Below are 21,780 nucleotides of genomic sequence, written 5' to 3'. Positions count from 1 at the left end.
TTGCAGGTGGTGTTACCAGGATGACGGTGTCGTTGGTGGTCATCATGTTCGAATTGACGGGAGGCCTCGAGTACATCGTGCCCCTGATGGCAGCAGCCGTGACCAGCAAGTGGGTGGCCGATGCCTTCGGGAAGGAAGGCATCTACGAGGCCCACATCCACTTGAATGGGTACCCGTTCCTGGACGTGAAGGACGAGTTCACCCACCGCACACTGGCCACTGATGTCATGCGGCCGCGGCGAGGGGAACCACCCCTGTCCGTGCTCACCCAGGACAGTATGACTGTCGAGGACGTGGAGACACTCATCAAGGAGACTGACTACAATGGCTTCCCTGTGGTCGTCTCCAGAGACTCAGAGCGCCTCATCGGCTTTGCCCAGAGGAGAGAGCTGATTCTTGCCATAAGTGAGTAAAGCAGGGAGTCTCCAGGAACAAATGTGCCCCCAAATTCTCCAAGAGGTTGGAGAGGGTAGATGAGGGTCAGAGGGCTTCAGGCCAAGCTGAAGGCTTGTTCGTTTCACCTGGGGATCTTGCCAGACTGCAGGAGGTCTGGGGAGGTACCTGCCTGCTAAGTTGCTTCAGTTGTGTCCAACTCTTTGCGACCCCATTGACTGTAGCTTTCCGGGTTCCTCTGTCCAGGGATTCTCCAGGCCAGAATACTGGAGTGGGTAGCCTTTCCCTTCTCCAGGGGATCTTCCCACCCCAGGGATCGAACCCACGTCTCTTATATCTCCTGCATTGGCAGGTGGGTTGTTTACCACTAGCGCCACCTGAGACCCTGCATTTCTCCCAAGCTCCCTCTTTTATCTGATCAAACTGTAATGAAAAGATCATAAAATAACTATCTCGTCACTGTACATTAGGAGTGCATGCTCTGAATGGAGCAATCAGTGAGCAGCTTTGCTACGACACTTGAGGGCTGTGCACCTGTAGCTCTGACCTGAATTTATTCAAACTCTTGTGGGAGGCCAATGGAGTAGGGTGGCTGACAGCAGCAGTGGCCAGTAAGGAGTGCGATCATGGTGTCCCCCTTCCTGGGAAGGGCACCTAGCAGGACACAATCCCTCAATTAGTTCCCATTTAATGAAACAGTGAAACCCCATTTTTGTGAATGGGCCAGCGCCCATGGACTTCCGGGGGGCTCACTGACCTAGATGCTGAGTTCTTTGCCTCAGAAACCTCCCTCAGCACCGCTCAAGCCCTTCACGTCACTTCATGATGTCATGTCTGGTTCCAGCAGGTCAAGTCACGTGGGTTCCATGTGGGTCAAGTCAGTACTGTGGGATGTTTTTCCTCCTCACAGGCTAACTGGGCGAGCTGTGCCAAGGGGCAGGCTATTCACTTGGGAGAGGAGAGAGGAAATGGTGCCCAGGTGTTTGTTATGTCCCGGAGATGGGCGGCTCAAGCCTAAGGTCACCTGTCGACCTATGGATGGGCACCTTGAAAGGGGAGCAGGAGGCAGAAGGATTACAAAGACAGGCCTAGGTGTGAGTCTGTGAAGGCCCTGGCAGGGAGGAGCGCGCCCCTCATCCCGGTGGTGGTGCTGCCAGACCTCCTGATGCAGCCGGGGTAAGGAGGCACAGAACGCATCCTCGGTGCGAGGTCAACATGAATGCCCTCCTGCTCAGCATGTCCCTCTGTCTTGCAGTATGCTGGGGGCCCATGGCCTAACTCCCGTGTGCCCTTGATAATTGAACTTCCAGAACGTTTATGAAGTTTGCCTCAGGGACTTTTCCAGGTGCAATGGCAAAGCACCTCACCGGGAACATACCTTTGCTTATCTCCGCCCTTTGTTAACTATTTCTCAGGCTCTCCATTTGAATTTCTAGAACATTTTCACCATGTTAAATAGCTTTTAAAATATTTTTAAAGTATCATCATCAAAGGCTTTATAAAAATAAGTTTAAGCAGGCTATAGTGTCTAATTTTAGCACGTTGCTGAAACATATTTACCTCTTTCCAAAGCAACAATTGATTGTATGTTTTAGACACAAAAGCACATTTGCTTTCTCTTTATTATAGGTCCTGTCACTTAATAGGTAGGTGCCTTTAGGCATGACTATAGCCTTATAAATAATGAAATTAAAAAAAAAAAGTTGTATAGTAGGTTGGGTTTGTTTTAAATTAATGTAATCAGCAGCCTTTAAAAAAATTTATTCAGTCCCTAAAATCTTTTAAGCAAAGGTTGAAATTTTAAAACTCAAGTAATAAATGTCACAGAATCCATTACCTATTGTGTAGCTGCAGGCACACCTGCTAGGAGACAGCTTACTAATTTTGCTGAAACCCATTACTGTAATCAAGTGGGAAGCAGTAATTGTCATCAACCAGTTCGAGAAGAAATATCAGCTTGCCAACTGAGTGCTCTCCTAGAAGCTATGTTTGAAGTGTTTGGAGAGGCAGCATGCAGTGTAAATAGTACCTATATGCTTTCCATCAGACGGAAAACAGTATGAAAGCTGCTATTTACATGGTTTCTGGGAAGGTAAGTTGTCTTCGGGTGTGAGCAGTCAGAAAAGCTGTTTTCCTTCCAGAAGAGTCCAGTACCCTGGTGGAGTGTTTGTGGAATGAGATGCCCTTTTGTGGATACCGAAAAAGGACCTGAGCATTGAGCTAGTAGGGGCTTCCCAGGTGGCTCAGTGGTAAAGAATCTTCCTGCCAATGCAGGAGATGCAGGTTCGATCCCTGGGTCGGGAAGATCCCCTGGAAGAGGATATGGCAACCCACTCCATTATTCTTGCCTGGAGAATCCCCCTGGACAGAGGAGCCTGGTGGGCTACAGTCCACTGGGTTGCAGAGAGTCTGACTTGACTGAGCTTGAGCACAATTGAGCTAGTAATGATTCCAAGCCAGTTTCCCTTCCAGGGAACTCAGGAGCAGAGATTTTAGATAGGTCCAAGATAAGAAAAAACTGGTGCATGTGTACTAAGTCACTTTAGTTGTGTCCGACTTTTGCGACCCCATGGACTGTAGCCTGCCAGGCTCCTCTGTCCGTGGAGTTCTGCAGGCACGAATACTGGAGTGAGCACCCTGCCCTTCTCCAGGGGATATTTCCGACCCAGGGATCAAACCCAAGTCTCTTATGCCTCTTCATTGACAGGTGGGTTCTTTATCACTGAGGCACCAAGGAAGCCCAGTAGATGAGACAAAGAACAATTTTTTTTTTCTTATGTGTCATGTTTAAAATAGTATATAAGTTGCTCCTATGAAGCTGGGAATGTTGTATTTCCAGTCCATCTCTGGTATGCCAAACCATAGCTGCTGTCTTTGTTGGAGAGCAGCTAGTACGTGTGGCCCCCTTCACCATCACATGCACGCAGGGCAGTATATGGCCCTGGGCAAGGTCCTGAGACATGGGACTTGACTTCTTGGCAGTGATGCGGCTCTTGCTGCATTCAGCAGGCTCAGGCTCTTCTCGTCTTGAATTCTGCAATTAAGTGAGGACAGACCCAGAGAGGACTCCATGGGAAGCCACAAAGATGATTAAAGGGATGGAAAGTTAGAATCATGGGCCAGAGTTAAGGGAACTCTCATCTTTTTTTTTTTTTTTGCCTGGTGGATGATTTGATGATGATTCTCCAGCATATGGAAGAGGCTTGCTTACAAGGGCTCTCTGTCCAGAACTGAGCACCAAGAAACGTGTCTGATCTGTTGGGTGAGCTCTTTGTCCCTGAAGAGATTTCTTCCTGGGAGTGCTGTTAATGATGGGAGAGGCCATGTGAACAGTGGTGTCATCTGCTTCTTTCTGCTGGGGATGAAAACATATGTGCAGAGGGAGTTCTCCATGCCTTAGAAGCTATATGCATGCTAAGTCCTTAAGTTGTGTCCAACTCTTTGTGACCCCATGGACCGTAGCCTGCCAGGCTCCTCGGTCCTTGGGATTCTCCAGGCAAGAATACCGGAGTGGGTTGCCATGCCCTCCTCCAGGGGATCTTCTGACCCAGGGATTGAACCAGTACCTCTTATGTCTCCTGCATTGAGGTGGCAGGTTTTTTTTTTTTTAACTACTGATGCAACCTGGAAGCCCTTATAAGCTATAATTTGTTACAAAATAATCTACTTTTTCTTCTAAATAGTTTTTACTTCTTTTTTTTTTAACCACAACAGCTTTGTACTGACCGCCACTATAGTTGCTTCTACTTTTCCTTTTTAAACTCTCTTGTTAGTTATGTGTGTTTTATGGAAGCTTTTATTTTTTTAAACTTCAATATCTGGCATCTGCCTAAGCTTTTTTAATATTAAAATTGTTTTAAATTTCGATTTTTTATTGAAGTATAGTTGATTTACCATCTTGTGTTACTTTCTCCTATACAGCAAAGTGATTCAGTTATACATAGATATACATTCATTATTATTCATATTCTTTTCCATTATAGTTTATCGCAGGATATTGAATATACTTCTCTGTGCTCTACAGTAGGACCTCATTTATCTGTGGAAGCATTTTTAATGAACAGGATGATACAGTATTACCTCCCTAAAAATATGATGAGTTTCTCAACCATTGACATTGGGCTGGATCATTCTTTGTTGAGAGGTGCTTACCTTTGAACTGTAGTATTATCCTTGTGCTCTACCCTGAGGGTGGAGGCAGAATTACTCCCAGTTGAGAACCATTTCTCTGAGGCCATTGTAGTAACTTGTTGAGTAGCTAAGTCATGTCCGACTCTGCAACCCCATGGACTGTAGCACACCAGGCTCCTCTGTCCTCCACTATTTCCTGGAGTTTACTCACATTCATGTCCATTGAGTCAGTGATGGCTATCTAACCATCTCAGTCTTTTACGATTTCTTGGCCTGTGACAGTGTGTGACATTCACTTCATCAACACTTTCCTCATTACCCTCCGTGAACCTGACATGATGATCATACTGCTGCTAGCAAGTGCCTTTTTGTTGACTGCAGCTGGGGCCTTTTTGTTCAGCAGCGGAGAGCTCAAGGCTTTCCTCTAATGCTTCCTTTGTGAGATAGACTGTGTTGTGTATGGGAGGCAGAGCCAAGGGCACTGATGGTCAGTAGACCTACTCACTCATTCATTCAGTTTGAATGATTGACTCATGCGTGCATTTGGCAAATATCTGTTTTGTGTCTGCTGTATTCTAGGCATTGTCCAGGCACTGGGAACACAGCACTGAGCAAGAAATAACAGAGCTCAGTGCTGTTAGAATCAGGGCTTCTAACTCAATCAGTATATTCAGAGGCAATAGAAGCTTGTTATTTATTTCAACAACTGGATCCACAGTTGGCTAAGTTGTATTTAGTTTTATGAGGGGTTCAACAAATCCATGTGATCAGTTCCTGATTGGGGTTTGTGGCTTGATCCAAACCTGATGTTCAACTGGGCTGTTGAAATAGGTGAAATTCCTGTTATGTGGGACTTTGAGAAAATCAATCTGTCTATGAAAATGAGTAGGCTTCCCTGGTGGCTCAGATGATAAAGAATCTGCCTGTAATGCGGGAGATCCAAGTTCGATCCCTGGGTCAGGAAGATCCCCCTGGAGAAGGAAATAACAACCCACTCCAGTATTCTGGCCTGGGAAATCCCATGGACAGAGGAGCCTGGTGGGCTGTATTCCATGGGGTTGCAAAGAATTGGGTACGACTGAGCAACTAATGCTTTCACTTTCATGAAAAAGAGTAGTAAGTGTGTGTTGACTGTTGCTTCTCACCTTAGTGTTTTAGGAGAGATCTGTCTTGATTTAGGAGAGAAATGTGTAGTGTGTATTGTGTGGCATCTACATCTGCAAACACGTTGTGCACCAGTGTCATCTGGTATTTGGGGTTGAATCTCACTCCATTTGATGTAACTCAATTGAATCTGACGCACATACTGTGCAGGCATTTGCCCAGCGGGCCCTCTGTTCCCCTTTTAAACAGAGACCCCTTTTCAAACTCAGTCTGACCCCGAATGCTGCCAGTTTTCCATTAGAGTATTCTGTGGCAATAAATGGCTTTAGAGCCAGCAGTTAGAATTTTTATTTTTCAAAGAACAATATAGGTGAATAGTCGTCTTTGAGAAGGCAAAAAAAGTGTATTATAGAAACCAGAATCCATTTTAAGGCAAGCCTTGCTGTACCTTTTCCCTAACCTTTTCCCATGAACCAAAAGAAAGATTAAAATTCCAACAGAAGGAAAATCGCCTTGGAGAAATATCTGGAGACCGATGGATTTATTTCATGTGTGACTTAAAATAGCCTGGGTTTCTAGTACCACATAAAGCTGTATTTCTAATGAGTTCCTGTTACCCTACTTTTTCTGCAGCTTTTTTTCACATGGGCCTGTCTACAGATAGAAATAGGCTAATTGTTACCATAACAGTGTTACTATCTTTCTTTGTGAAATCCACAAAATGGCCCATTTTTTTTTTAAGAGAGACAATCCAAAGGATTGGCGGTGGGGGAGGAGTGGGGAATGCAGCTTTTCTAGGGCTATTTTTTTGGTCCCAAGGCTTATATTTGGAATTAGGCTGTGTTTCTGGGCTATAAGTCTGGGATGGTCCTCTTGGTTTCTTGTTCCTTTCAGGATTTATAAATGCCATTTGGGCTCATTATAAGTTAGTTTGTGAAAACACAACAAAGCAATGTATTAAGGTCATTGGGCAGCTCATTAGGTTTGTTTTTTTTTTTTCATGTCACAGTTCAGCCCCTGATGAGGTGTGTTAGGAAAGCAGGGGTGCCCTGGCGTCCAGGCAAAGGCAGTGCATTCCCAGGAAGGAGCCATCCTGCTCAGGCCCATCTTGCAAGTCTTTGCAATGGATGATCAGGTCACACACAGCAGGGGAGTCTCGCACAGCATTAGCTTGAGAGAAAGAGATGCCAATTCCACCGCTGTTTGGCTGAAGCCCCTCATTAGGAGTGTACAGTTTGCCCTCTGTTCCTCTTCTGTGTGGGATTCGAGGTTGTTGGGGAGGGGGAGTCGTGTATGGCTGTGGGTGGGGTGGGTTGGGCTGGGATGGGGAGAGGGACTCCACACGGGAGTCTTGTGCAGCTCACTGTCCTACTGGCCCCTTCCAGAGAATGCCAGACAGAGGCAGGAGGGCATCGTAAGTGACTCGGTCATGTACTTCACTGAGGAGCCCCCCGAACTGCCGGCCAACAGCCCACAGCCCCTGAAGCTGCGTCGCGTCTTGAACCTCAGCCCTTTCACGGTCACCGACCACACCCCAATGGAGACGGTGGTGGACATCTTCCGGAAGCTGGGGCTCCGCCAGTGCCTGGTGACCCGGAGCGGGTGAGTGGCCGGACCTTGGGGGGCACAAGATGAAGGGCCCATGGGAGGCTGATGGGGACCAGGGACCAGTCCTCCTAAGAGATGTCAGTAGGCTGTGGCGAGTGCAGGAGGAGATGCCAGCAAGGCTTGGAGGCAGGCTTCCAAGTGGGGCTGCTGTCTTCTGCCCTGAGGCTGAAGTTTGAGTCTAAAGGGGAGGAGCCCATGGGGAGGGGCTGGGGCTCCCTACCCCAACCCCCACAGTGGTCCAGGTTCCTGGAGAAGGTTCACCCTGTTCTGCTAAAATGAGCAAGGAAAATCTCAGAGCTGATGAGGAAAATAGCTTGAGGCACACGATGCTCCAACATTCCATCGGTGACACGCTAAGAAAGAGAGATGGGAATCTCATAAAAACTGTCGCACATTTTTCACACATGCAGTGGTTGAGAAGAAGGATATCAGTCCCTTCACCTTGAGAAAGCCGTGCAATTGGCTTGTGGAAGCGGGCATGGCGAGGGCTGCAGCTGGGTTTTCCCATGCCACTGGGTGCTACATTCTGGATTTTTCTCATAGACAAATGACCACACACAAACGTGAGGTGCACATTGTGCTCAAGTTGTTCCCTGATGCATCAGCCTGTTGAAAATGACTTGACATTTTCCAGTGTGATCGCAGAGCCATAAGCTTTGGTAGCTCGTGGCTTGGTCTCTGCCACAGCAGTATTGCTTTCGCACCGTGTTATCAGGAAGCAGAAAACCAGTGCTGTAGAGATCAAAGGTTCATGATGGTGTGAGAGGTGCAGTGCCCTGTGGGCCGTGCCTTGGGCTCAGGGGCTCTCCCTAAATGCAAGGGCCTCAGAAGCTTGGGTGGAGGAAGGGATTGGTTTGGTTCAGGTAGCTTGGAACCTGGGATTCTCTGCCTAGTTGATTGCTTTATGGGCTGGAGGTGGGAGGTAGGGTATGGGCTATGGAGATATTGGTACCTGAAATAGCAGTTTTGGCCTTTAGGATCCTGAGGCTCAACTCTCTGACACAATTTCCAGGGCTACCTCGCTCCTGGTTAACCCAGCAGTTCTCAAGCAGGGTGATTGGCCCTGCAGAGATTTGGGGGTGTCATAAGTGGAGGGGGCAGATGCTGCTACTGGCATCCAGTGGGTAGAGACCAGGGATGCTGTTTAACACCCTCCAGTGCACAGCACAGCCCCCATCAAAGCAAAGATTTGTCAGGCCCAAGTGATACTCCTGTTCCAGCTGAGTGTCCCTGGGCTGGCGGCCCGGGGTAGCCACAGAGCACACCTCACTTGGGCTTCCCAGGTGACTCATGGGTAAAGAATCTGCCTGTAATGCAGGAGACAGGCAGATGCAGGTTCAGTGCCTGGGTTGGGAAGATCCCCTGGAGGCAGACATGGCAACGCACCCCAGTATTCTTGCCTGAAGAATCCCCATGGACAGAGGAGCCTCTATCAGCAGGCTACAGTCCATGGGGTCGCAAAGAGTCATCCACGACTGAGCAACTGAGCATGCAGCAGGCACCCCTCACTTGGAGAGATTTCTTCCTGCTGCTTTGCTCATGGCGGGCAGCACAGGTCTCTGCAAGGGGCTGAATTTGCACTTGATCCAGAGAACTCCTAGCTGACAGGATGAGTGTCCTCCTTAGCTCTGACTGCAGCTGGTGGGTGTCTTGTGCTTGAGGAGGGGCAGTCAATGAACAGATGAATAAGCATTTGAGGCTAGAGATTATTTTCCCTGGTGGGTTCTTTTTTTTGGTCCAGCTGTGCAGCTTGCAGAATCTTAGTTCCTAGCCCAGGGATTGAACCTGGACACACGGCAGTGGAAGTGCAGAGTCTTAACTACTGGACCGCCCAGTACTTCCCCTCTACTGGCGGATTTTAAAGGCACCCAGTGGTTCTCAAACCTGAGCAGGCATCAGAATCTGAGAGGAGTAAACCTTCAGGTTAAACCCCGAGTACCAGGCCCTCCTGCAGTTACTGATCCTTCCCATCTGCGAGGGGCCCTGAGAATTGTACTTGTAACCAGCTCCCAGGGGCTACCGCTGGTCAAGGTCCCCACTTTATAAACGACTGAAGCCCACTGATGTGTGCTTGAATTTCCAGTGCTCGGCAGAAATACCACTGTGATCACCCATGTCGTCTCAAGTGTCTAGCAGTTTCTCTTTCCCTTTAAAATAATAATCCCACGTCAGTTATCATTGGAATTTTCAGTTCTGGCAGGAAATTCTGCCCTTGACGCCTGCTCACACCTCACGGAGCCCCATGTGAGGTTTTCCTGTGAAGATCTGGGTGCTGAAATTGGCTCCGAATGTTCTGTGAGAACACAAAATCGCTCTCACTCTCTCTCGCTGTATATACTTTAAACAAACACAGATGCTGATACGTTAGCGCTGGCAGGAGATCCTTGTTTGCAGGGCCTTTCATCTCCTTGGGCTTTGAGCCAGGGCAGGCCCGGCTCAAGCCAGCTCATGTTTTTGATCTGTTCCATCACCATGTACCGTCCCAGCTCTTGGCCGAGCCCCACAGCTCGTACCCTTGACTAGTGTAGTCTGAAGGACTTCTCAGGGCCTGGGCTCTATGGTGATCATGAAACCAGACCAGGAGCCAGAGAAGTCTTTGTCCTCATAAAGTTGAAGTCTTGGAAGCGTCCAGTGGCCAATAGTGAATTTGGGATTTTCCCCATAGAGGATCTAGAAAGAAAAAGGGAGCAGAGAAGATGCTAGGTGGGCCCTGAGGTCCTGACCAGGGTGGTCTTCTCACAAGAGCCCCGGTGCTCTAATCTGAATTATGTTCATGGTCATAGATAGACTGTTTATCATTCCACAGATTCACTTGAACTGCTACCCAGAGAGGCTGGACATTGAAACACTTGATTTAGATCATGTAGGACGTTTCATACCACTAAAAAACCCCCTTGGATTGAATGCTGCTTCCTTCTGGGAGGTTGCTTATCTTTCTTCTTTTTTGATATTTGAATGGCATCACTGACTCGATGGACGTGAGTTTGAGCAAGCTCTGGGAGTTGGTGATGGACAGGGAAGCCTGGCATGCTGCAGTCCATGGGGTCACAAGGAGTCGGACATGACTGAGCGACTGAACTGGACTGAACTGAATTTCTTTCGCAGGCCAGGGCACAATTTATGCCTGAACCCAAGGCAGCTCCTGAATCCGTATTTCCCCAGAACCGTTACAACCAGCTTGACTTTCAGACATTATAGTTACCAAGCTTTAAGACAGGGCTGTCAGGACTGCAGATGCCTAGTGTTTTGATACTGTCTTAAGGATGGACATAAGGAAACAAAACCCAGGCTTTATAGATATGGGAAGGGTGCCTATGTGTGTTACAGTTAAGTTCTTGTCACTTTGCAGACGCTACCAAGTCTTTTTTTGAAAGCAATATTGGTTTATTCAGCATCTTGATGAGCTTCTATGTGAGGGAGAACTGGAGGAGGCTCAAAAAGTGTTACAAAAAAGAAAATCAAGGAGCTTGTCATCCACCAAGGAACATGGATATCATCCAGTTTGAGTTATGTTCTCCAAGTGTTCTGAAGCGTGGTGTCCTGAGCCAGGCTTTCAAATACAAATGTCCGTAAGGACCGAAGAGACTTTTAAGCTGAATGACTGTCTGCTGATTGGTGGCCCCCAGCCTCAGAACTCCTTCCACCTCGGATGAAAAGGTTCTTCCTCCTTTCACATGCTGCTGCTTCTCTGATGATCACACCTTTCTTAGTTATATATTGTAGGCATAAGCTGCTTGCCTTCTAACTATTCATTTTTTTATTTTAAAGGGAGTTGAAGGACTGTTATGGACTAAATTTTGTGTCCCCAAGCCCCAAATTCATACACTGAAGCTCCAGCCTCCAATATGGCTGTCTTTGGAGACAGTGTCTATATGGAGGTGTGTGTATGCATGCTGAGTCACTCAGTCATGTCTGACTCTTTGCGACCTCATGGACTGTAGCCCACAAGGCTCCTCTGTCTGTGGCATTTCCCAGGCAAGAATACAGGAGTGGGTTGCTATTTCCTCCTCCAGGGGCTCTTCCCAACACAGGGATTGAACCTGCATCTCCTGCGTTGGCAGGTGGATTCCTTACCACTGAGCCACCAGGGAAGCCCACTTTAAGGAGCGAGTTAAGGTTAAATGAGGTCATAAAAGTCCCATCTCTAATCAGATGGGACTGATGTCCTTAGAAGGAGAGGAGACACTGGCGATGCCTGCATAGAGAAACAGGCCGTGTGAGGACACAGCAAAAAGGTGGCCGTCTACACACCCAGGAGAAACCGAACTGGCCAGCACCTTGATCTTGACCTTCCCAGCCTCCAGAACCAGGAGAACATACATTTCTGTTAAGTTACGTAGTCTGTGGTACTTTCTTATGGCAGTACAAGCTGACTCCATCAGAACTCAGACTCACCTTGGCGGATTTAGGATAATAGCATCTTGTTTTATGGGGCATCTTTGATTTTACTGTATTTTTATAAATTTTAGAAATGTGTTTTAGTCACTGATCTATAAAAATGGTTAAAGTCAAGTAGCTCCAAATAGCTAGAAGGAAGAAAGTGTTAGTCGCTCGGTTGTGTGACTCCTTGCAACCCCATGGACTATAGCCCACCAGACTCCTATGTCCATGGGATTCTCCAGGCAAGAATACTGGAGTGGATTGCCATTTCCTTCTCCAGGGTGTCTTCTTGACCCAGGGATTGAACCTGGGTCTCTTGTGTTGTAGGCAGATTTTTTAATGTCTGAGCCATCAGGGAAGCTCAAGAATACTGAAGTGGGTAGCCATTCCTTTCTTCAGGGGATCTTCCTAACCCAGGGATAGAACCTGGGTCTCCCACGTCACAGGCAGATTCTTTAGCATCTGAGCCACTAGGAAAGCCCTACACAGCTGGAAGGAACAATGGTTCTTAGCTCTGTCCTCCTTTACCACCCCTGACCCTTCCATTCAGACAACCACTTTCTTCCCTCCTAAGAATTTTGTCTTCTTGAATTAATAGACTGTATTTTCTGAGCCATTCAGAATTACAAAATAATTGAGCAGAAAGTACAGAGTTCCCTCTCTGGTCCTTTCTGTTTCTCTTCCTGTTAACATCTTACATTTATGGTTTATATTTGTTGTCCTCAATGAGCCAGTATTGAGGTGTTATTATTAACTATGATCCAGCTCAGTGGTAAAGAATCCACCTGCCAGTGTAGGAGATGCAGCTTCGATCCCAGGGTTGGGAAGATCCCCTGGAGGAGGAAATGGCAACCTACTCCAGTATTCTGAGGAGCCTGGTGGGCTACCATTCATGGGGTCACAAAAAGTCAGACACAACTAAGTGACTAAGCAACAGTAACCATTTACTTTAGGGTTCACTTTTGGTGTTGTGGATCCTGTGGGTTTGGATAAATTCATAATGACATGTATCCACCACTGCAGTATCATCAGGAATAGTTGCACAACCCTAAACATCCTCTGTGGTCTGTGTGTCCCTCCCTCTCTCCCCTCAGCCTCTGGTAACCGCTGACCTTTTACTCTGTCCAGCGTTTTGCCTTTTCCAGAGCGTCATAGAGTTGGAGTCACACAGTGTGTAGGGGAGGCAGGGGGTGTGCATTGCAGGTTCCTCCATGTCTTTCCCTGGCTTGATGGCTTGTTTTTCTTTCTGCTGCTGCTGCTAAGTTGCTTCAGTCGTGTCCGACTCTGTGTGACCCCATAGACGGCAGCCCACTAGGCTCCTCTGTCCCTGGGATTCTCCAAGCAAGAACACTGGAGTGGGTTGCCATTGCCTTCTCCAATGCATGAAAGTGAAAAGTGAAAGGAAAGTCGCTCAGTCGTGCCTGACTCTTAGCGACCTCATAGACTGCAGCCCACCAGGCTCCTCCGTCCATGGGACTTTCCAGGCAAGAGCACTGGAGTGGGGTTTTTCTTTCTAGTGCTGAGTAATATCCATTGTCTAGATGGACCAGTTTGTTGATTCACTCACCCACTGAAGGACGTCTTCGGTGTTTCCAAGTTTGGGCAGTTATATTTGAAGCATACATTTTCTAAGACTAAGGACATTCTTTTTCATAACCATGGAGCTGTATGCAAAATTAACAGTAATTAAGTTTATCATTCACTATCTAGTTCATGTCATTTTCAGTCCAGAATTCCTTCAGTGTTCACACATTGCATTGGTTTGTTTTGCTTCTTTAGTCTCTAGAAGAGCTTCCTGTCTTTTTTCCTTGTTATTTATGACCTAGATTTGTTTTTAAGAGTTCAGACCAGTAGTCCCACATTGTGAATTTGTTTGATTGCTTCCTCATGGTTTAATTTTTTTACAGTAGCTTCGGGCAGTGTTCCAATATTGATGATGTCATAATGTCAGCTTTTCTGACTTGACTGGTGATAAGCTCCATCACTGGGATGAGGTGGTGATGGCCAGAGCGCTCTGTTATAAGGGGACATTTTTCTCTTTGTATGTAATCTGTGGAGGGATACTTTGAGACCATGTGCATTTTCTGTTTTCCAGCAACCATTTACGCAGTGGTTTGGGAATCCATTGATAAATGATTGACTAAACTAATGATTGCACTGAGGGTTGCAAAATGTTGATTTTCTAATTCTGTTGTGCTTGATACATTTTTTTCTCCAGTTTTTGAGACTATTGCTTTTAGTTGTAGTGCTTTCTTTCAGTTTTGTCATCTGTGTTGCCATTATTCTTTTTGTTCAGCATGTTTTTTTAAAAAACACTGTCAGCATTTTACCTGTAATATTTCTAAAGTTTCATAGTCAATTATTTACTTTCTCTATTGACAATGTATAATATTAAACATTAACTAAAATTTAATGTGGCTTGTTCTTTTAAACACTTCAAGCAATTTAACATAAATATGTTATAAATGTGATTATTATAAAACTTAAAACTAATACAATTATGTAAAGTTTAAAAATAAAATTAAATTAAAAATAAAATTCAACATTCAAAAAACTAAAAAAAAAAAAACTTATTACTGTCTTGTTTAGAGGTAAACTGCTGGCTAATTTCCAGTTATCTTCATTTTTTGCAGTTAACTAGGAAAAGCAAATTTGACTCAGTCACACAGAAGTTACTGTCATATCTGCTCTTTTTCTCTTTACCTTGTATTCCGTATGGGTGTTACTGAGAAGAAGGAAGAGAGTTACTACTATTCCTTTTCACGTATGAAAACTATATTAGATCCTCTGGACGTTCTATTTGTAATTAGTTTAGTATGCTTTTTATTAATGTATTTTTTAAATATAAATTTATTTATTTTAATTGGAGGCTAATTACTTTACAGTATTGGAGTGGTTTTGCCATACATTGGTAGTATGCTTTTTAAAAAGCCTTACGTGTTTAGTTTTCGGCTCTGCTGGGTCTTGGTTGCTGCACAGGCTCTTCTCTAGTGCGGTGAGTGGGGGCCCCTCCTGCTTGCTGCGTGTGGGCTTCTCATTGCAGTGGCTTCTCTTGTTGTGGCACATGGGCTCAGCAGTTGTGGTTCCCTGGCTCCAGAGCACAGGCTCAGTAGTTGTGGCATATGTGGGAACCTCCTGGACCAGGGATCGAACCCATGTCTTTTGCATTGGCAGGCAGATTCTGTACCACTGAGCCACCAGGGAAGCCTCTGTATCATGCTTTGAAAGGCCCTTCTTGCTCTTTCCCTCTCTCTTGAAGACGTTCCAGTGAGATGGAGGGAAAGAAGTCCCTCTCTGACCCGGGGTGTGATAGATGGGGAAACTAACACAAGAAATCAATCCCTTTTTCAAGGTTAACATCCAACGTGGTCATGGACAAAGAAGTCAGAATTCTGATCTTACAGTTTCACTGACCACTGTCCATTTCACCAGCTATACCTTACTGCAATACTGCTTTGAGTACTTGTGCCCCCATCTTCATGTTCACTTCCTATTAGTAAGAGATGAGCTTGATACTTTGGCTTTAATTAAATAAATGGCAGTGTAGTACAGCTTTGTTTTCGTATTTTTTGGTATATCATCATTTTTCACAGATAGGAGAAACCTGCCATTTAAAAAAAAATCTTTTCTTTTTCTTGGCTAACCCTTGTGTGGCTTATGGAATCTTAGTTCCTCAACCAGGGATTGAACCTGCACCCCCTGCATTGGAAGCAGAGTCTTAACCACTGGACCACCAGGGAAGCCCCAGAAACCTTTCGTTTTAATAGCCATACAATATTCCAGGGTGAGACTGCCATCCTTCTCTGTTCTCCTCTTCTTGGGGATGATGGAGATGAGGTGAGGTTAAGTTTGCAGTGGAACTTCTTTTCCCCGGAGACTTGTGTAATCCCCTTCTTTCACTCCTTTCACTTTCCCCAGGGGGCGTGATTTGACCCCAGCAGATGTTCATTTAAATATTCAATAAAACCGAGCAGAGACCAGGGCTGCCATGAACAGTTGTGCAAGTGTGTGTTCATGACCCAGGAACACTGTTCACATTGTGTTTGTAAAAAGTAGGAGTTGGACAGTTTACAGTATAGGTGGCCATATACCAGGGGCTCTGGGAAGTGGCATTGTTTTGGTAAGGAGACAGCCATGGAACTTTGGAAGAGGAGGTAATTTATATAAATAGTCAGACATGAATGTCAAACTTTACCCTTCCAGTAAGATAGATTTAAAATGGAACCAATTGTTATACTTAAAACTTCTTACACTTAAAATGCCTTACACATGGGATTTCTGCAGTGTGATCAAGTTTTGACATTGGCTTTTATAAGCCCTTTTTAACTGATTATATTCTTAAAAATTGGGTGAGTATATATTAGTCATCATAGACTTACCACAGTAATAAGCAAGCCTGTAATATCAGTGGCCAAAAACAATAAAGATTAATTTTTCTCCCATGTCACTCACATCTAGTATGAGTTGCAGCAGGTGTAAGCTCTGCACCACACAGTCATCCCAGGGCCCAGGTCTTTGAATCTGATGGCTCCCAACTCATCCTCTGTGAACTCAGAGTCCTTTACTGGCTCCTCTGTCTGGAACCATCAAATGAGAGAGGAAATGTGCAGGTGACTTGGGAGGGGCATCGCTCACCTCCACCCACATGCCATTGGCCAGAGCTCTCTCAGTTGGCCCTACCCATCTGCAAGGATAGCTGGGAAATGTGGTCTCTCCCTGCGCCTGGGTGGGAAGAGCGCTGGGGATCAGAGAGAGATGTGAATCAATATTGCAAGACTGACCTTTTTTCTCTATTTTGTTTCTTCTCCAGGAGACTTCTTGGCATCATCACGAAAAAGGATGTTCTGAGACATATGGCCCAGATGGCAAACCAGGACCCTGAATCCATCATGTTTAATTAGAAACAAGATGGTAGTTTCTTTGAGAAAAATACAACTGTATCATTGGAAAGAAATAAACAAATGATAGTTATTATCCTAATGAACAGTCATGCACTGGGAGCAGCGGAAACAAAAGCTTTGTTTGAAAGGAAGGGGAAAAGAATGAAACTTAAAAAAATATACATCTATGAGTAGGCATTTTATAGCTTTAACCCCTTATGAGTTTCAAGCTGTGTTGTGAGTTTAGTAACTGCTATGGGGGCATGTGGGTGGGGGTAAATGATGTGGTTTGTACAAGGATCTGGAACACAATTGCTGAGTCAAGAAACATTTGCCCCTTCTGTTGCAGGCTGGTGTTGGTAAAGCTTTGAATCTGAAAGGCCAAGGGGTATTGGCGTGTCAGTGTCCTTATTTATTGGTTCCTGAGGTTTGGCTGCTATGTTACTGAATCAGACTAAAGATATTTGCACTTACTTTGTTGGAAAAGAAAAAGAAATTAAATGTGAACATAGCGAAAGCTGCAAGTATGCTAGTGGGTTCACTTGTGATGAGCCGTTGCTGGCTCCTGTTCTCAGCCTGTTTTATTGCTTATCCCTCAGTTTCGGAACCAAGATTGGGTCTTATGCCTTGTTGAATATGAAGAAAACATTTCTCTATGCAAGACTAGCATCTGGGGACTGCACGACGAACTGTTGGAGCATTTAGTGCTGTGCTGTTTCCTGCCACAGAAAGAGATTTGTCCTTATTTTGAGGGTATACATACCCATCATTGATTTGCATCTCCATTGCATCTGCTTCATTTATTGCTGTTGCCTGTGCATTCTTAAATATTGATCAGTCTAGCGCTTTCCAAGGGCCATGTCCTATATTCTGCCAGCTTGCCATAGTGACTTGAATTTCCAAATAGCATATACAAATGTCAAAACAGACTACCCAGTGTTAGTGCTTATTTTTCTTCTCAGATCTTATTAAATACGGCTGCCGAGAGGGTAAGGCAGATGAGTTCTCAGTGGGAACTCCTCCAAATGGATTGCAAGAGAAATACTAAATTGATTCTAAATCTGTTCCATTCTCCTCTCTGTAGGATGCAAAACATCCAGCTTTAATGTATAAGCATGCACTTTCATATTAGCAATCAGAGCACAGGAGGACAGAGTTAAATTTGAGACAGCCAATTTGAGCATCTTTGAGTTGAACGTAATGATACATTTATTCTTTTAGTCAAGACTTCGGTTGTGTCTGTGGGAAGGAATTAAGCTATGTTTCTTAGGTCCACTGGGTGATGTCGGTAAGATTGATGCCCCTTGTCCTTTCCCTTTTGTCTTTGTTCTTTCCTTTTCCCTGAGTCATCCTCATCCTTTTCAGTCTCATCATTGGCTCTTGATGTATTAGGTGTGCATTTGGCTGCAAATAATAGAAAACACACAGTGAAGAGTGGACTAAGAAACCTGGAGGTGGGCTCTCAGGACTGGGTATCCTTGATGACTCATGGCCTTTGGTACTTTTTCTCCATATCCTTACCCCTTACCCGTTGGCTTCCTGCCTCATAGTCACAAGATGGTCACTGACCTGCCAGATCTGATAACTGCTCTCTAAAAGCTGGAAGAGGAATGAAGAGGCAGGTGACAAGGTGTATTGTGTGCGGGGGGAACACAGAGCTTTCCTAGAGATGATTGGCTTACCTCCATTGGCTGAAATTCTGGTACCCCCCCACTGCACATGAGTCTGGGAAGGAGAGTATTTAGCTATGTAGGCATGTTGCACTCAGTGAGATTGAAATTCTCTGACTAAGGAAGGGGGATTGGCCCTTGGGAGGGGGATGGTGTCTACTCTATTGGATGCTGTCATTGTGTGTTTGTCATTGTTCTTCCTGCCATCTTCCCCCTCTGTCTTGCTGACCACATCAAACACTCTCCCATGACCTTACAGCCCCCTCCCCTCTTGGATTCGACCTGGCACTCCCAATCAGAAGCCATCCTTTCTTAGCCCTAATAAAAATGTTTATTCTGGAGAGAAACCCGTCTATAAGAGGGTTTCGGTGAAACTTCTAGTAGATACAAGAAAATATACTGATGGGTTTAACCTGATTGAAAACTTAAAGGAGTTGAAGTCAGATCCTGCTGACAAAAGTATGGAAAATGTGTCTGTAATTAACTGGCCTCCTTCCAAATAACAGCAGACAGCCACTTCAGTGTGGAACGGTCAGTCTGTGGTAGTAGAATATACTCTTAGGTCCTATAAGAGAATGACATTTGTGGTCGCACTCATAGGACCTACGTACTGAGTGACAGATCATAATGTTTTGTTGCTGTTGAAGTTTCCATGGAACAGTGCGAGTGAAGCTGGATTCTCCTGGGCTTTCAGTCCTCAAAAGTCTTAATGTAGTTCCCCTCTTACTCCTATATAGGCTTTCCAAAGAGTTTTAGTCATAGCCTGGATTTATATAATCCAGGACACCCTGTTAGCTGAAACATGGAGCTTCAGAAGGGAACACAAAACAGTGAACAGACAGCCAAAGTTCAGTATAACCACAGAATTCGCCCTCCTCCAGCTGAGGCCTGGAAAGAGGAGAGGAGAGGAGGGGGGAGTTGACTCTGGGCCGAGGTCAACCATGGGCTCATGTCCTCTCCCCCAGTGCTTAGCTTAGAGTCAACTGTGGGGCTTAGGGCCAGCATTGGACAGCCAGGTCAGGGCTGGGATGGGGGGCTTGTAGCGCCACTGCCAGAGTCAACTGCCTGCCTCCCCTGGAGCCCTGACTAGCCACTGATCCTGGCCTCAGACAGACTCACAGGGAACATACCGCTGGGCCCTTTGTTGCACGTGGATGGGGATTCTGAAGTGCGCTGTATCCGCATGTAGAACTTCGTCCACTTTACCTGGTGATCTGGTGAACGAGATGAGTAACTCTGGAACTCTGACTCAAGTTGAATACTGTTTTTGTTTCTTTTTCCAGAACCAAAGTTTGTAGACATTCGTAGAACTTTCTGGGTTCTCTCTGAATAGATTTTTTATGTGAATAAGATATAAATATGTAATGGAAAAGGAGTTCCATAATGAGGCACATTGACCTACTTCTTGCTGTCGTTTTCTATCACTGAGGGAATGTATTGTAGATGGACAGATGGCAAATAAAGAGCATCCTGAGTGTGACGTGGGTTTCTTGTGTTTTTCAGCACATCCCCTGGGAATGCCCATGTGCATGTGGCTTTTATGGAGAGGCAAGTGTGCTAGAAGCAAATCCATATTCAGTGTTTGCTGTGGTAATCTCATAGTTCTCTATTTGAAATTTCTCGATGACTTGATAAAGGAGAGGACATGTCAATAGGAATTTTTTTTTTTGGCCCTAATAAGTCACAGAAACTGAAAAAAATGTCCAGCAGTTTGTTTCACTTAGGTGAGAACCGATTCCTTTAAATTATCAACACATGCGAAATCTGTTTAGCATTCATTGTATTCATTATTCCAATGCTGAGCTGGAAAAGGTGAGAAACTCAAGGAGAAGAACTATTGAATTTCAAGTAATTGTAATATTATATCTTCATTTTCATTTCACATGGGCAGCGTTTTATCAGACTCTGCTTCTAACTTTTGAAATGGTTGACATGAGGAGGGAACTTGTCCCTGTCTACGTTGGGGAACATGAACCAGACTCCATTTTCACTGACGTGGGTCTAACTATTTATTCGCTGTCCTAGTTGTGCTGGGAAAGTAATATATTCACGTTTGGTGTTGGAATGATGATATAGCAATGTGGTTTTTTTTTTTTATTTTAAATATTGTAACACTGTGTAAACATTGGCAAATTACTGAACATTGTATGTTTGAACTCTGTATTTTTAAAGAAACTTTTTATTTTATTTTTTAAAATTTTATTAGAGTATAATTGATTGAAAGTGTTGTGTTAGTTTCAGGTATACAGCAAAGTGATTCAGTTATACATATGTTCATTCTTTTTTAGATTCTTTGCCCATGTAGATTATGACAGAGTGTTGAGTAGATGAGTTCCCTGTGCTAAAAAGAAGGCCCTTGTTGGTTATCTGCTGCTGAGTCACTTCAGTCGTGTCGGACTCTGTGCAACCCCATAGACGGCAGCCCACCAGGATGCCTGGTCCCTGGGATTCTCCAGGCAAGAATACTGGAGTGGGTTGCCATTTCCTTCTCCATATATTAGTGTGTGTATAGCTTAATCCCAAACTCCTAATTTATCCCTTCCCTCACTTTTCCCCTTTGGTAACTATAAATTTATTTTCAAAATCTGAGTCTGTTTCTGTTTTGTAAGTATGTTCATTTGTATCTTTTTAAAAATTAGATTCCAGGTATGCATGATACCATATATTTCTCTTCTGTCTGACTGACTTCGGTCAGTACAACAGTGTTTAGGTCTATCCATGTTGTTGTAAATGGCATTATTTCATTCTTTTTCATGGCTGAGTAATATTCCATTGTATTATTTCTTTATCCATTCCATCTTCTTTACATCTTCTTTATCCCTTCCTCTGTCAGTGGACATTTAGGTTGCTTCCATGTCCTGGCTATTATAAATAGTGTTGCAGTGGACTTTGAGGTACATTCATCTTTTCGAAGTATGTTTTTCTCTGGATATATGCCCGGAAGTTTTTTAAGGCACCTCTGTACTGTTCTCCATAGTGGTTGTATCAGTTTACATTCCCATGAACAGTGTAGGAGGGTTTTTTAAAAATGAAATGAGCACAGAGTCCTCAAGCAGCATATTGTAAAATGGAAGAGAGGCTGCGATATCTCAGCCTGTTGTTACCTTGGGGAACCTTCAAAACCTGATTCTGGTGACTGTGGAAGTGTCTGGCAAGGTTAAAGATCCACTCTTGAGATTGTCATGCGAGATTGGGACTTGAGCTTGGCTCAGCTTTTAAATCCCTTGTTCTTAGCCTGGTGAGTTTGAATTCCATCCTTCCTGACCAGTTTTGTATTTTGAAATGTTCAACTTTACAGAAAATTTGAAAAAAAAAAAAAGCACCAAGAATGCTCATGTATCCTTGACCTGGAAGAGGCAGTAAGGGGAGCCCCCTCTGACAGGGACAGCTTAGGAGGCTTGCCTTCAGCAGGGTGGCCCACACGAGCAACTGTCCTTCATTAAAGCAGGCCTGGGGTGATGTCGAGGGCCACCAGCGGTGAGTAGCTGCAGGGTATGGTGCCTGGGGAGGCAGAGGAGATTTTAAAATTGGTTTTGTTTTTCCTGTGGGGGAGGAGGAGACCAAGGACATGCTTCTCCATCATGGAAGGCCAGGGAAAGATACAGAATTCAGAG

General features: G+C 45.0%; 1 protein-coding gene across 4 annotated transcripts in view; it reads left to right on the top strand.

Moving 5' to 3' along the window:
- Window positions 1–19,646, top strand: part of CLCN4 (chloride voltage-gated channel 4) — a 71,607-nt gene extending 51,961 nt beyond the window's left edge. For 3 of the 4 annotated variants that reach the window (XM_005228495.5, XM_005228496.5, XM_059883344.1), the window contains 3 exons: window positions 7–405; window positions 7,014–7,230; window positions 16,427–19,646. In XM_005228495.5, coding sequence (XP_005228552.1) covers window positions 7–405; window positions 7,014–7,230; window positions 16,427–16,517 — 707 coding nt within the window. In that variant the 3' untranslated portion in view covers window positions 16,518–19,646. 4 annotated transcript variants of the gene reach the window in all.
- Window positions 19,647–21,780: the final 2,134 nt, after the last annotated feature.

Source organism: Bos taurus, chromosome X (assembly GCF_002263795.3).
Source record: "Bos taurus isolate L1 Dominette 01449 registration number 42190680 breed Hereford chromosome X, ARS-UCD2.0, whole genome shotgun sequence".
Lineage (NCBI taxonomy): Eukaryota > Metazoa > Chordata > Mammalia > Artiodactyla > Bovidae > Bos > Bos taurus.
The sequence above is the reverse complement of the archived record's forward strand: the minus strand, read 5'-3'. Positions and strand labels throughout refer to the sequence as shown.